The 11,739-nt window shown below is 37.8% G+C and overlaps 1 protein-coding gene across 1 annotated transcript; it reads right to left on the reverse strand.

The window, feature by feature from the left end:
• Positions 1–688: 688 nt before the first annotated feature.
• On the reverse strand, positions 689–10,843 carry LOC108374178 (dipeptidyl peptidase 4). Its single transcript, XM_017630155.1, has 12 exons — positions 10,638–10,843; positions 10,292–10,565; positions 8,761–9,028; positions 8,407–8,701; positions 8,199–8,331; positions 5,059–5,247; positions 4,865–4,989; positions 4,385–4,771; positions 4,122–4,307; positions 3,889–4,046; positions 1,118–1,323; positions 689–1,023 (listed from the first exon to the last, which is right to left on the reverse strand). Exons 1-12 carry the CDS (start codon positions 10,841–10,843, stop codon positions 880–882), a joined length of 2,571 nt encoding a protein of 856 aa, XP_017485644.1. The 3' UTR covers positions 689–879.
• Positions 10,844–11,739: the final 896 nt, after the last annotated feature.

The following is an 11,739-nucleotide window of genomic DNA, read 5'->3' on the forward strand; positions in this document are numbered from 1 at the left end:
CAAATTAAAAATAATACATTTTTGACAAAAAAATTTCAAAAAACTATTTTTTCCTCTAAAAATACCATTTACATTTTTGAGCAAAATTATTAAATTTACAAAACTTTTAAGCAAAAAGAAAATTTATAAAAAAATATTTTTAAAATATCACTCGTTTTAATAACATTTCAACCTTTTTTCGATAAAAAATTTATGTATGTACATTCATACTCAATATGATGTAGGGCCGAAAACTTTTGCGCGTCACTGTATATACGCATGTCCATAAAGAAGGACACATTACTATTGTATGTATATGAATTGTTCTTATAAATATGTATGTATCTATATATTTTTTTATTCAATTATGTTTAGCTAACTAACTTAAGTACACTAATTACTCACTAGTCAAGCAAAGAAATTTTTAAAAATTAACAATTCACTTATTTATAAATATTTATGTACATACATTCGACTATCATTTCTGTTTCGTTACAAGTGCAATTGGTTGGAAGATAAATGCCGCAAGAATCGCACGATTTATGTATTTTGGTTATTTATTCTCTGCTCTTATGTATTTTCTTTTCTTTTTTTTTGAATTTGTAATAATGTACAATTTAGTAATAGAACTGCTTTTTCGTTTATGTATGTTTGTATGTTTGATGTCTTCTGCGTTTTTTCGCTGCTCTTTGCTATTCTAGTCCTTTTATTCATTTTGATCTCTTTCTTAATGCACTTGTGCTTAGTAATAATAATTTTTGTTTTTGTTTTGTTTTGTTTTAATTCTAATACTAATTATTTTTTTAATCACTATATCGCGCTTAACTGCTATGTCACTTTTGTTTTGTTTTATTTTAAATCCTTTGCTCTCTTTATATTTATTCTCTCTTCTCCCTATCTTTACTCAGCTGGCACTATTTTCTGATCCAGATCGGGCTTCGTATCATCCGGATCGAGACTTAGACAGTCAGCAAAGTAATGTTCCATCGAAAGATAAACATGTTCGAGCACCCCATTTAGATCGTGGCCCTCGTCCGCGTACGTCTTTGGGTGGCAAGTGTAAAAACACGAAAGGTAATGATGTTAATTTTGATCAATATGTAATCAGTGCATTAGATTCCTCTTAAGCTTTACTCACTTGATATCTGTACAATATGTTGGCATCTGTTAACGATTTGGCCAACTGTATGCCATGTATATAGGGTGCCGTTGAGTCGGCTAAGCCGTGTATTAGGAAGAATGAATGTGATTTGATGAGTCGCGCTCGCTGCGTTGCATCGGCTTCGACGTAGCCTTTGTAATTTTCCGCCGGCAAGCCTAATATGCGTTCTGTGAAAGCAGAATCTGTGGAGAAATCGAATATATGGTAAAATTTAAAAGCTAAATGCAGTGGGAACATAATTAAATTGGGAAGGGAGAGGACCCTCACAATTAAAAAATAAAAGGATCGTATTCGTGTTCTTCTCCGTAAAGGTGTTCGTAATCGTTTTCATATTCGTCTTTGTCTTCAGCTTGATCTTCGTATTCTTGTTCTTCTTCGTATTCGTTTCTGTCTTCGTTTTTGTCTTAGTTTTCGTTTTTGTTCTAGTCTTTGTCTTCGCATTTGCAGCTGAGCACCCTTGCAGGAGCTACAGATATAGCGTAGAGTTTTGCCTAAAACCCCGTAGGTCGAGAGGAAACAATAGCAGAATACGTTCCCTCTCGGAAAAGATTACAGTTTCATCAGATTGCTACTGTGTCCGGTTAGGGATGGCGCCACGAATCCTTCCGTGGAAATTTGGCTCCACCGTTGAGGATCCGCGTCGATCTTGCCAGTGGCAGGTTGATAACAAAAATCCATCTGGCGTGCTTCTTTTCCCCAGGAGTAGGCAGAGAAAGATCTCCTTCAGCTATTGCCACTCTCAGCCAACATATCAGTGCCCCATATAGAATATAAATGTTTATAGTGCAGGTATGTGTATAACGAGCGGATATAACTGCCCTTTTCCTTGTTAGCTCGTCGGCTTGCAGTTGTCAAGTACGTCCCTGTGTTCTGTGATGCCAATTCTGCACTCAATGGCTACATTTTACGATGTTCCGTTTGATTTTAAAGGCATGATAGTGCCTGGCTGTCAAAATAGATTTTGATAGGCCGCCCTGAAAGATCTTAAGCTATGAACCACAGGACGGTTTCTTTAATTGCGGTTAATTCTGCCTGGGCAACGCTATATTGGTCTGGAATTCTTGTGGATAATTTACTGTCTAAGGCAAGTAGATGAATAGTTTTGCAATGAAGGGCAGTTGCCGAAATTTTTTGCTTCCGGCCCGAGCCAAAAAACGGTTGTAGGGCTACAAAAACCGAAGTTCATCTTTAACTGGTAATACTATCGACTAACTTTAGTCGTTGTCGAAGGTAATGAGGCTGCCGATAACTTGGCACGAGACGGATCCTCAACTGTCTTTGTGGTACCGAAATCATTTGGCTGTGCCAATCTCTCTTCTTCGAGAATTATAATTACTGAATGAGTCAGCTCAGAATGCAATAAGTACTAGGAAGCGATGCGAGCAGTCCAGGTTTTTCGATTATCCTTTTGAGACAGGATATTAGCCTCTTAAATAGAGCAGATATCAGATAACTCTCCATACATATGCACCAAAATGGTCTTGCCACAGAGTTAGAATGCCGACTCTGCCTTGAAGGCGATGAAACTTCAGAACACATTATTTGTGATTGAACGGCCTTGGCCAGACATAGGTCAGTGTACATCATATCAGCTCTAATCAAACACGTTAGGGCACTACGAAAATTGTGCTCGGATGGTGATGAAAAAACTCTCACTCTTCCAAGCAATTTACTACGAAATTCCAAAAGTACTTAGAAAACCACTACAATAAGAAAACTATGCCAATTCAAACTATTTATTAGTTATTGCTCGTAAAACGATAATCGATTGAGAATCGACTCATATTTTTATACCCGAGCGCACTTGTGCACAAGGGTATTATAACTTTGTTCACATAACGGTTGTTTGTAACAGGCAAAACGAATCGAGATAGATATAGACAAATGTATACATAAATGATCAGAATGAAAAGAGAAATCGATTAAGCGGTGACTGTCTGTCCGTCCGTCTGTGCACACGATAACTCGAGTAAAAATTGAGATATGTTAACGAGACTTGGTACGAGTACCAGTATTGACGTAGGACGGACAGTATTGAAAATGGGCTAAATCGGAAAATAACCACGCCTACCTCCCATATAACGGTAGTTTTCAGAAATACGAAAACTGCGATATTTTAGTAACTACTGAAGATTACTCACTCAAAATTGATATTTACAATGCTTTTTAGACAAAAAATAATAATATTATAAATTTTTTGAAAATGGGCGTAGCCGCGCCCACTTATGGTAACATGTGTATATCTTGGTATCTTGGCTCCACCAATTTCTCTCAAACTTGGTACAGTTATCAGCCTTGGTACAACATACCATATGGCTGAAAATTTTTAAAATCGGAAAATAACCACGCCCACATCCCATAAAACGGTACTTTAGAAAAATACGAAATCATCGATAAATCAGTAAATACTAAAGATAATTTATTCAAAATTGATGCATGCAACAATTCTTTACCGAGAAATACGTTTATGATAAGTTTTTCTACCAATTTATACCAAACTCAGTATGGTTATTGTGCTTGCCACATAAAAGCAAAACGTTGAAAATTAAACCACCCACCGGCTTACCATGTAGCGGTAGTTTTCGGAAAGGTGGAAAACATATATTTAAACTTGCGCCGGGTATTTAATGTTCGGCTCCGCCCGAACTTAGACTCTCTTACTTGTTTTTAGTATGAAACTAAAAAAACTCTTGACAATAAATATTTTTATAAAGAAAAATATTTTCACAATATGTATCAACACTTACTGTAGTAAAGCCAATCTGCTATTGGCGATATGGCTATGCCACATTTGTACACATCCTGTTGTGTACCAAGCACCATAGATGTCACGTAACCCCCATAGCCCCAACCCCAGATACCGACACGTGTCTCATCTAAAAAACTAATTGTATCCAAGAGATATCTGCAACGAAAAATAGAAATAGTATACATATTAAAATAAATACAAGCATCCTTTCAATCTTATATTTTTGCAAACCTTAAAACAGAAATCTGATCCTGCACTTCGACGCCGCCCAAATGTCGATACAGTTGCTTTTTACTTTGGCCTTTCGCGCCACGAACATCTAAGCGTATATAAATGACATCGTTACGTGATGACATATAAGTGCCCCAGTCTATTCGAAATTTTTCAGAAACAGACTCTGAACCTGGCCGCCCATTGCTGTGGAAATAGAAAGTGTTTTCTCTTTCAAGTGGAACTTAGAACTTTGAAAAAAAAACTTGACGAATTTTGCTTACACTTCGACCACGACCGGAAAGGCGGCATCCCTAAGTTCTTCACGCCAACTAGGCGGTAGAAGTAATTGCACTTGTGCCCGACTCCCATGTGGTAATGGTATCTCGAAAGAACGTTGTGTGGGTAGCGCCAACTTTTGTAGGCGCTCCGTAAAGAACGGACGGGTGTCGTAAAGTATTTTCACCAAACTATGCGATTTCTGCATATGCACGCCCGATACTGGCAAGCCGGGCCCCTGGCATTCTAGTATGTAAAATTCAATACCGTATTGAGTTGCTATGGAAGACACTGGTGTCATGAAGGCATCGAAATGGGAACAATTCACATAGTAGTAGCGACTGCTCCAAAGCGCCTCGCCTAAATCGCAGGTAATGCACTGTGGTTCAGTTCTTGTGGTAGAAAAACAGAAGGAAAAATTCATATAGAGGCTTGGCTCAAGCACAAGTTAAAAGCTATATAAAAAGCATCTGTGCAGAGCTTACTTTCTGCTCTCATCATTGACCGGATCTTTCACCATATACAAATGCCTTTGGCCGGGCTTTTTATCCTGGGTACCAAGATAGTATACTAAGTGATTGACTGTATCCCAGCATAGGATTTTTAGCACCTGTTGACAAATTAAAGAAAAAAAAATTAGTTACTCAATAGTTAAACTCAAAATTTATGAAACTCCTACCTCATAACGCCCATGTGATATGACGGCTATGCGCTGTTGTGTAATAGTGACGTGTTTGATGTGCGTAAAATGTTCATTACCGAACTCTTGTATGCTTGCCAGTATTAGGAAGCTATTGCCGTCGGGCGCGAAGACAGGATGTGGAAGTATATCGAGCCATTCATCTTCTGGCGCCCGTTCTGAGTGAATCTGTTAGGAGAACGAAAGGAGAAATATAAGAAAATTGCATGAAGTGTGAGAGATAGTTTGACATCATGGTTTGCCAAAAGAAAGGCGCCCGCGCCTATCCGGTCTGTCGAAGTCTTTTTGGTCGAAATGATGGTTTCAACTACGAACTAGATGAATGGCTGTACCGCACTATAATCCGTTGGATTGCAACGTATCCCTTCATAATTTGGTGGCCAAAATCCTTGCCAAAAAAACATATTTCTGTCCAAGTAGCAGCCTCAAGGAATTCGCCAAAGCTAACTTTTGGCAGTACTCGTCATAAGAAGACACAACACATAGATATTTTGGGGAAAATACCGAGACTTGTAATTTGGCGAGTTTTCCGACTTTATGTTAAAGGAAACTTGCTTTGGAAGGAATTTCTAGGTCAAAATTCCAGCCCTACAGGACTGTTCAAATGGTTAACTGGATTGGATCGCAGATGTGTACATTGGTACAAAGGCGGCTCAAAGATGAAGAGCAGAGAAAGTGCGGGTGTCTATGGACACCAGATTCAATTTCTTCAGACAGCTAGGTGGCCATCAGGGCTATATCCAATAAGACGATCACGTCTAGGCTCGTACATTGAGTTCTTTTACACTTTCCAACTCGTAAAGAGTTCGCCGACGCATTGGCTGGGGAAAGCTCATAGAATGTACTTGAGGGGACTGGAACAGTTTTGTGGACTCAGTTAGTCCTCTTTGAGACTCATAATCGAAGCGTGGCCAAACTCACAACGCTGTAATTACTGGCGAGAGGAAGGGACCTTAGACAGGCTAGTCTTTTTCGTTATCCTTTTGCTATGAAGGATATATATCTTTTGAATAGAGCCGTCAGGGCAAGGAACTATCATTGGGGTCCAAAAAAATTTCAAGGTAGCAATGTGGACACTTGTGTGTGTGAGACACTTGGATTTTCCCTAAAAATTTGGGATTGCTATCTACATTACAATGCAGGCGTGTTCCGACATCTAAGTCTGCAAATATTGCTGCTTTAGCTAGTCCTATAATATTTAGTAAGTAAATAAGATTGAAAATGACAGGACTTTCATAAACATTAAAGACCAATGGTAAAGTTCGTTTACCACCTTGAGATATCTCAATTTTTGCTCTTGTGCACAAGTGCGCTCGGATATAAAAAAAAAGTATATTTACATAGCATGCATTTAGGCGCCCGGTATTAGCAGTCGCGCCTAAACAAAATGGGTATCAATAAAGCTCCCGCGTAGTTATTACTTCTAGTGTATTAAACTCGCAGTAAAGAGTGCATAAACTTTGTATTCTCTGCATTTGCTGTAAAGCTCTAAGCTTCCTTCGTGATGGTAACATGAAGTGGAACACATCTGCTTTTACAAGTAATGGTGCCACCCTGGGTGTCCAGATGATGTTTTTTTATTCCTGCGTTGCTTCGACTGGTGAACAACTGTTACATGCGCTCCATTTTGAGGGCTGGGCCTGCCACTTGTAGCAGCTTTAGCGGTTATAGCCTGCTCTTTGCTGTACCCCGCTTTTTCTAGCTTTTTCGATCCCTTATTAGCGCGCATATTCTAGGATTCTAAGGTGCACAAATTTCGTTTGAGTGAAAGTTGTGCTTTCTGTACTGCTGGTCGTTAAAGTCTGAGTAAAATGGCTCTTCCAAATTTCTGCCGCGGCAAGCGCGGATATTTTTCTTTCGAACAGGTTTGTCATGAGCGTTTATTCAAGATCCTTTTCTGACATGTTGGGCGAAGGGAATACCGGGGTTTAAGGATGGAAATACGTCGAAGGCCTACAACTACAGAGCTACCTGTGGAGCAAAAAGGAAATACACTTGTGATACTGCTCTTTTAGATACAAGCATCATCAAATCGTCAGCATGCTTTCAGCAGCCTTCATTTGAGAACATCACAGCTATTTTTCCTCAACCGGGCTTGGAACCGCCTTGGGAAAAGTTTTGATCTCGGCAATTGAACCAATTTAACGTCTTTCGAAACAGGTGTTCCGTAAACAGGTCTTGAGCTTATGGCAGACTCATGGCAGCTTAGCGCTTGCTGAGTGATTGCGAATACTTGGAAATTGTTAATGACCTTTTAGTCAGTAGTGTACAGACATAGCCTCTCAATTTATTAATACTAATAGAACCCAGACGGTTTTGTTTCCGTGGGCATTTCTATTAGCAGGAATTCAGTCTCGACTCTTCAGTAGTCAAAAATAGAGTTTCATCGTTTTAAATCCAGATATCCGCACGTTTTAAAGGGAGTGTGAGTTAGACAAAGAGATTTTCTATGTTTTAAATTACAAGTCACTGTCTGGCCCCTAAGTCAGTCTGGGATATAGTATTTGCAAGCGTGGCCTTGTGAACTTGACGGATATTTCAATGTGCATGATTATACTTGTAAAACAATGAAGGAGATATTCTATTAGACAGGGATTGCATGAAGAATTTTTGTTGGAGTCATCCTGGCAACTGCGACTCAGGTGTCCAGCTTTTTTGAGCCTTGAATTCAAACGCCTTCGGTGTCACTTCTTTATCACTCGCGAAAAGCTTTCAGGAAGAGATATTAACCAACTTTTATCTCAAGCTCGGAGAATTTTTCTACCGTAAACCATTAGACATTACTGATCAAACTATACCATTCGGTGGCCAAATCAGATCCATTACAAGTGCTCAAGTGCTGATTATTAACTCAAAGCAATTAAAATACAATGAACCTATTGAGGGCATCAGATAATTAAATTCTTCCTTCCTGTGGCAGGTTGAAGGTGTCCTACTTAATTCACAAGGGTCGAAGAAAAACTACATACATACATATGATACAGTTAAGTACTTTTTTCCAAAAGTTTTTCTATTATAAAGATGGCCTGAAAGAGAACTTCCATATGTCGGGTCTATGGTATGAGTATGTATAAAGGATCTAAGTACTAGCTTTTTAATTATTATATATTTTTTCATACCTCAGTACATGTCCAATTACTATCGGCAAGACAAGTAGCGATTATGCTGTAATTTTGCGAGCGAGTCATATATACAACAGAGATTTGGTGATTCAATTCCGAAATCCAGCCAGCAGATGTTATATAAAAATCCCTGCAAGGTACATAATCAAGAAATACTTGTGTAAAGCTTATATTCGTCGCACATTTCATAAACAGCAATACTCACTGTCCGTCCAATGCAGGAGGTGGCTTCAGCATATAATACTGTATATCTGTAAAATTACTAGCATCCACTAACCAAAGCGTTACTTCGGGATTCATGGTGCCAGGTGTTGGATAGCGCACATGTTTCGTTTCGGGAAAAGAGCTTTCCGATGTCATGCCGCTACCAGCAATTATTGCACCCGAGGCAAGCCAGGGGTATGTCATCATACTGACTTTGCTGTCATTGAAGGAGGCATATATGAAATGTGTACCATCTTCTGAGGCCCATATCGCTTCTGGATGCTCAAAGATTTCCTCTAAAAAAATTAAAAAAACATTTAGCATTCAGATTGTTCTTGGCTATGCTTTTACTCACCCTGATAGAGCCAATCTGGTACGCCATTGTAAATGACATTTTGATATCCTGTATTTGTGATACGTATATCCTCCTCGTCAGTGGGTGATTGTCGTAGATAGATATCGTTGTCGACAACGATGACCAGGGAGGTGGTGTTGCCCAACCAAGCGGCATATTGTAGACGAGTACGCTGCACCTTTGGCGAATCCTTTAGCTTCACAGGCATATGGTGATCGTTTTCAACGTCGTAGATTGTATAAAATGCGGTAAATGATTTTTGAAAAATCTAAATGAGCACAAATTTAGGGACATTATTATGTTAATACACTAAAGGATATAAGTTTCAAAACACTATATCAACGCTTGAAAGTAAAAGCTGGAAATAAATTTTTTGTAATTTAAAACAGTACGTAATTTTTTGGTAATTTGGCATTCATTTAAGGTCACACACACATAAAGTTTTCGTCATGTTTGAACTGCCGATAATTTTTTGGCCGGTTAAAAACTGGCACTGGTATAATTTTTTGGTAATAAGAAAAGTGGATATATATTTTTGACCATTTTAGAGCTGGACAAAAATGTTTGGCAATTTACAAAATTGGGCATAATTGTTCTATTTTAAAGCCGCACATACACTTTTAATCATTTAAAAACTCAAGATTAATACTTGGAAATTTAAATGCTGGACATAAGTCTGTAGTAATTTTCACACTGGGATAAAAATTTTGTTCATTTAAAAACTGGACATAAATTATTAGTTATTAAAAAACTGGGTATACCAGCTTTTATATTGCCGAAAGTTTATGTCTACTTTTTGAGTTCCCAAAACTATGCAAACGCATGTTCCAAAAATGTATTTCTAACTTTTAAGCAAAAAAAAAAGTATTTGCCCTTTTTTAAATAGCCGAAATTTAATATCCAGTGTTTAAGTTGCAAAAAATTAATGTCCAGTTTTCGTCACGAAAGTCCAGATCAATTTCCAAAAATGTAAGACCAGTTTTAATCACCATAAAGTTATGTCCAACTTTTAAGCAAAAAAAAATTAATGCCCAGTTTTTTAGTAACCAAAATGTTTTATCCAATTTTTAATTGCCAAAAATTTATACCCATTTTTGTTACCAAAACTTTTTTCAACTTAAATTTGAAAAAATGTATGTCCATTTTAAATTACTAAACAACTATGAATGTTCAGTTTTTAAATTTATGTCATTTTTTTATGAGACCAAAAATGTATGGAACCTTTTTCGTTGCCAGATTTTAAATTACCAAAAAATATGTCAACTTTTTTAAGACCAAAATTTATGTCCAGTTTCAATTTCCAGGTTAAAATTACCAAAGATTTAAGTCGAGCTTTTAAACTACCAAAAATATGTATAGTCTTTAATATGCCAAAATTGTTATGCATTTCAATTTTATTTGGGACCAAAAATGAATGTCAACTTTTTTCCTTGTCAAAAACTTATGTCGAGTCTTTAGAGAACCAACATTCTATGTCCGATTCTAACTTTCAAGCGCTTTTTAAATTATTCCTAATTTCTCAAAAGCGTACCTTCTTAACATTATGCCTAAATAGTACATATCGCAGATCGTGTGAGCACTGATAACCGCGCACATTTAGCTGCCGTAGCGTATGATTCGTAACGAGCGTGCTAACCGAATTGCTGGTCGTATCCAATATGGCCAGTCCGCCATCATCTGACTGGAAGACATACTTGCGTGTGGTAACCCAAGCGGGTTGCAAGCGCGTAGGCGTCAAATCACCCTGCAAATACTCGTCGAGTATCATGCGACGGCCCGACCAGTACAGCAATTCATCGACATAACTGTAAGGTTGATAAAATAAAAAATATAGTTTATCATGATTTTTTTTGTGTAATTTTTGAAGGCTAACTCACCCTAATAGATAAATTGCGGTTATAATACCGGCTATTACAAAACTAATAACTAGCAATGAGAATATTATGCTACGCCAATTGTGGCCCTCCTCCAAATCTAAATCGTCGTTCTTCTCTTTAGGTCCCGCCACCTGTAGAGTTTCGTCAGGTGGTAAACGCCATGAGCCGCTGGCACCTCCTCGATCCGATGTCACATTAGCATGCATAGCTATTTATCTCTATAATTGGCAGGAAGATTCAGATTCAACAGTTACGTAGTTGCATTTCTAGCCAAAAAATTCTTATTTTGTAGCCAACGCTTTGGAAGGAAGCTATACTCTGTTAAATATTATGTGTATGTGAAGCGCTTTTTGTTTGGTAGACTTTTGATATTTTGTGTTGTGTAAAGTATTGCGATCCAGAGCATTATTAAATTTTACTTATATTTATGTCCAACCGGAAGTATTGTGAATGGTAAGACTTTCTGAAAATAAATAAGAAAAAGAACGGTGTTAGCATTTAATTAAATTAACGAAATCGGCATTATCCATAAAAAAAACGACTTTGTAAATCTCGTAGGTATCGAAACTTTAACTAAGCTGTCAGAACTTCTATGAAAGTTTTTGAATTGAGAGCTTTCCAGTTTTTTCGAGTTAAAGGCAATATGTATTTCATAATTTCATATAAAAAAAGTTTTTCCCCGTGGATAGATATCGTTGATTAATTCTAGAATTGGTACGATTTTATATTGAGCCCCTTCGGCTTTGACGTTGCTCGTTTTTAAGCCCATATTTTATCCACTTCGAGATTTTTAGATCGACAGTTTGCAGTAAGGTGCATCCTACTGCATTTTAACGTATCCTTCCAGAGACCCTTCATCATCTAGCATTACGATGGATTTACTACTGTATGGAGCTATGCTGCGGCGGCCTATTACACTTTCCGCAAACTATTTTCATTCGTTCACCGAAATATCTCGGCTAAATAGGCGATCAAAGGACCAGATACGGTATGAGTCAACAAAACAAAACTCCAGATCCTTGCACCGCCTATGGACACAACACTAAAATTGGTATACGTAAAGTCATAAAAAAGCCCGTCATCCTCAGCATCCACAGCAGAA

This window comes from Rhagoletis zephyria, unplaced genomic scaffold, assembly GCF_001687245.7.
Source record: "Rhagoletis zephyria isolate East Lansing unplaced genomic scaffold, Rhagoletis_zephyria_1.1 Rzeph_scaffold_00085, whole genome shotgun sequence".
NCBI lineage: Eukaryota > Metazoa > Arthropoda > Insecta > Diptera > Tephritidae > Rhagoletis > Rhagoletis zephyria.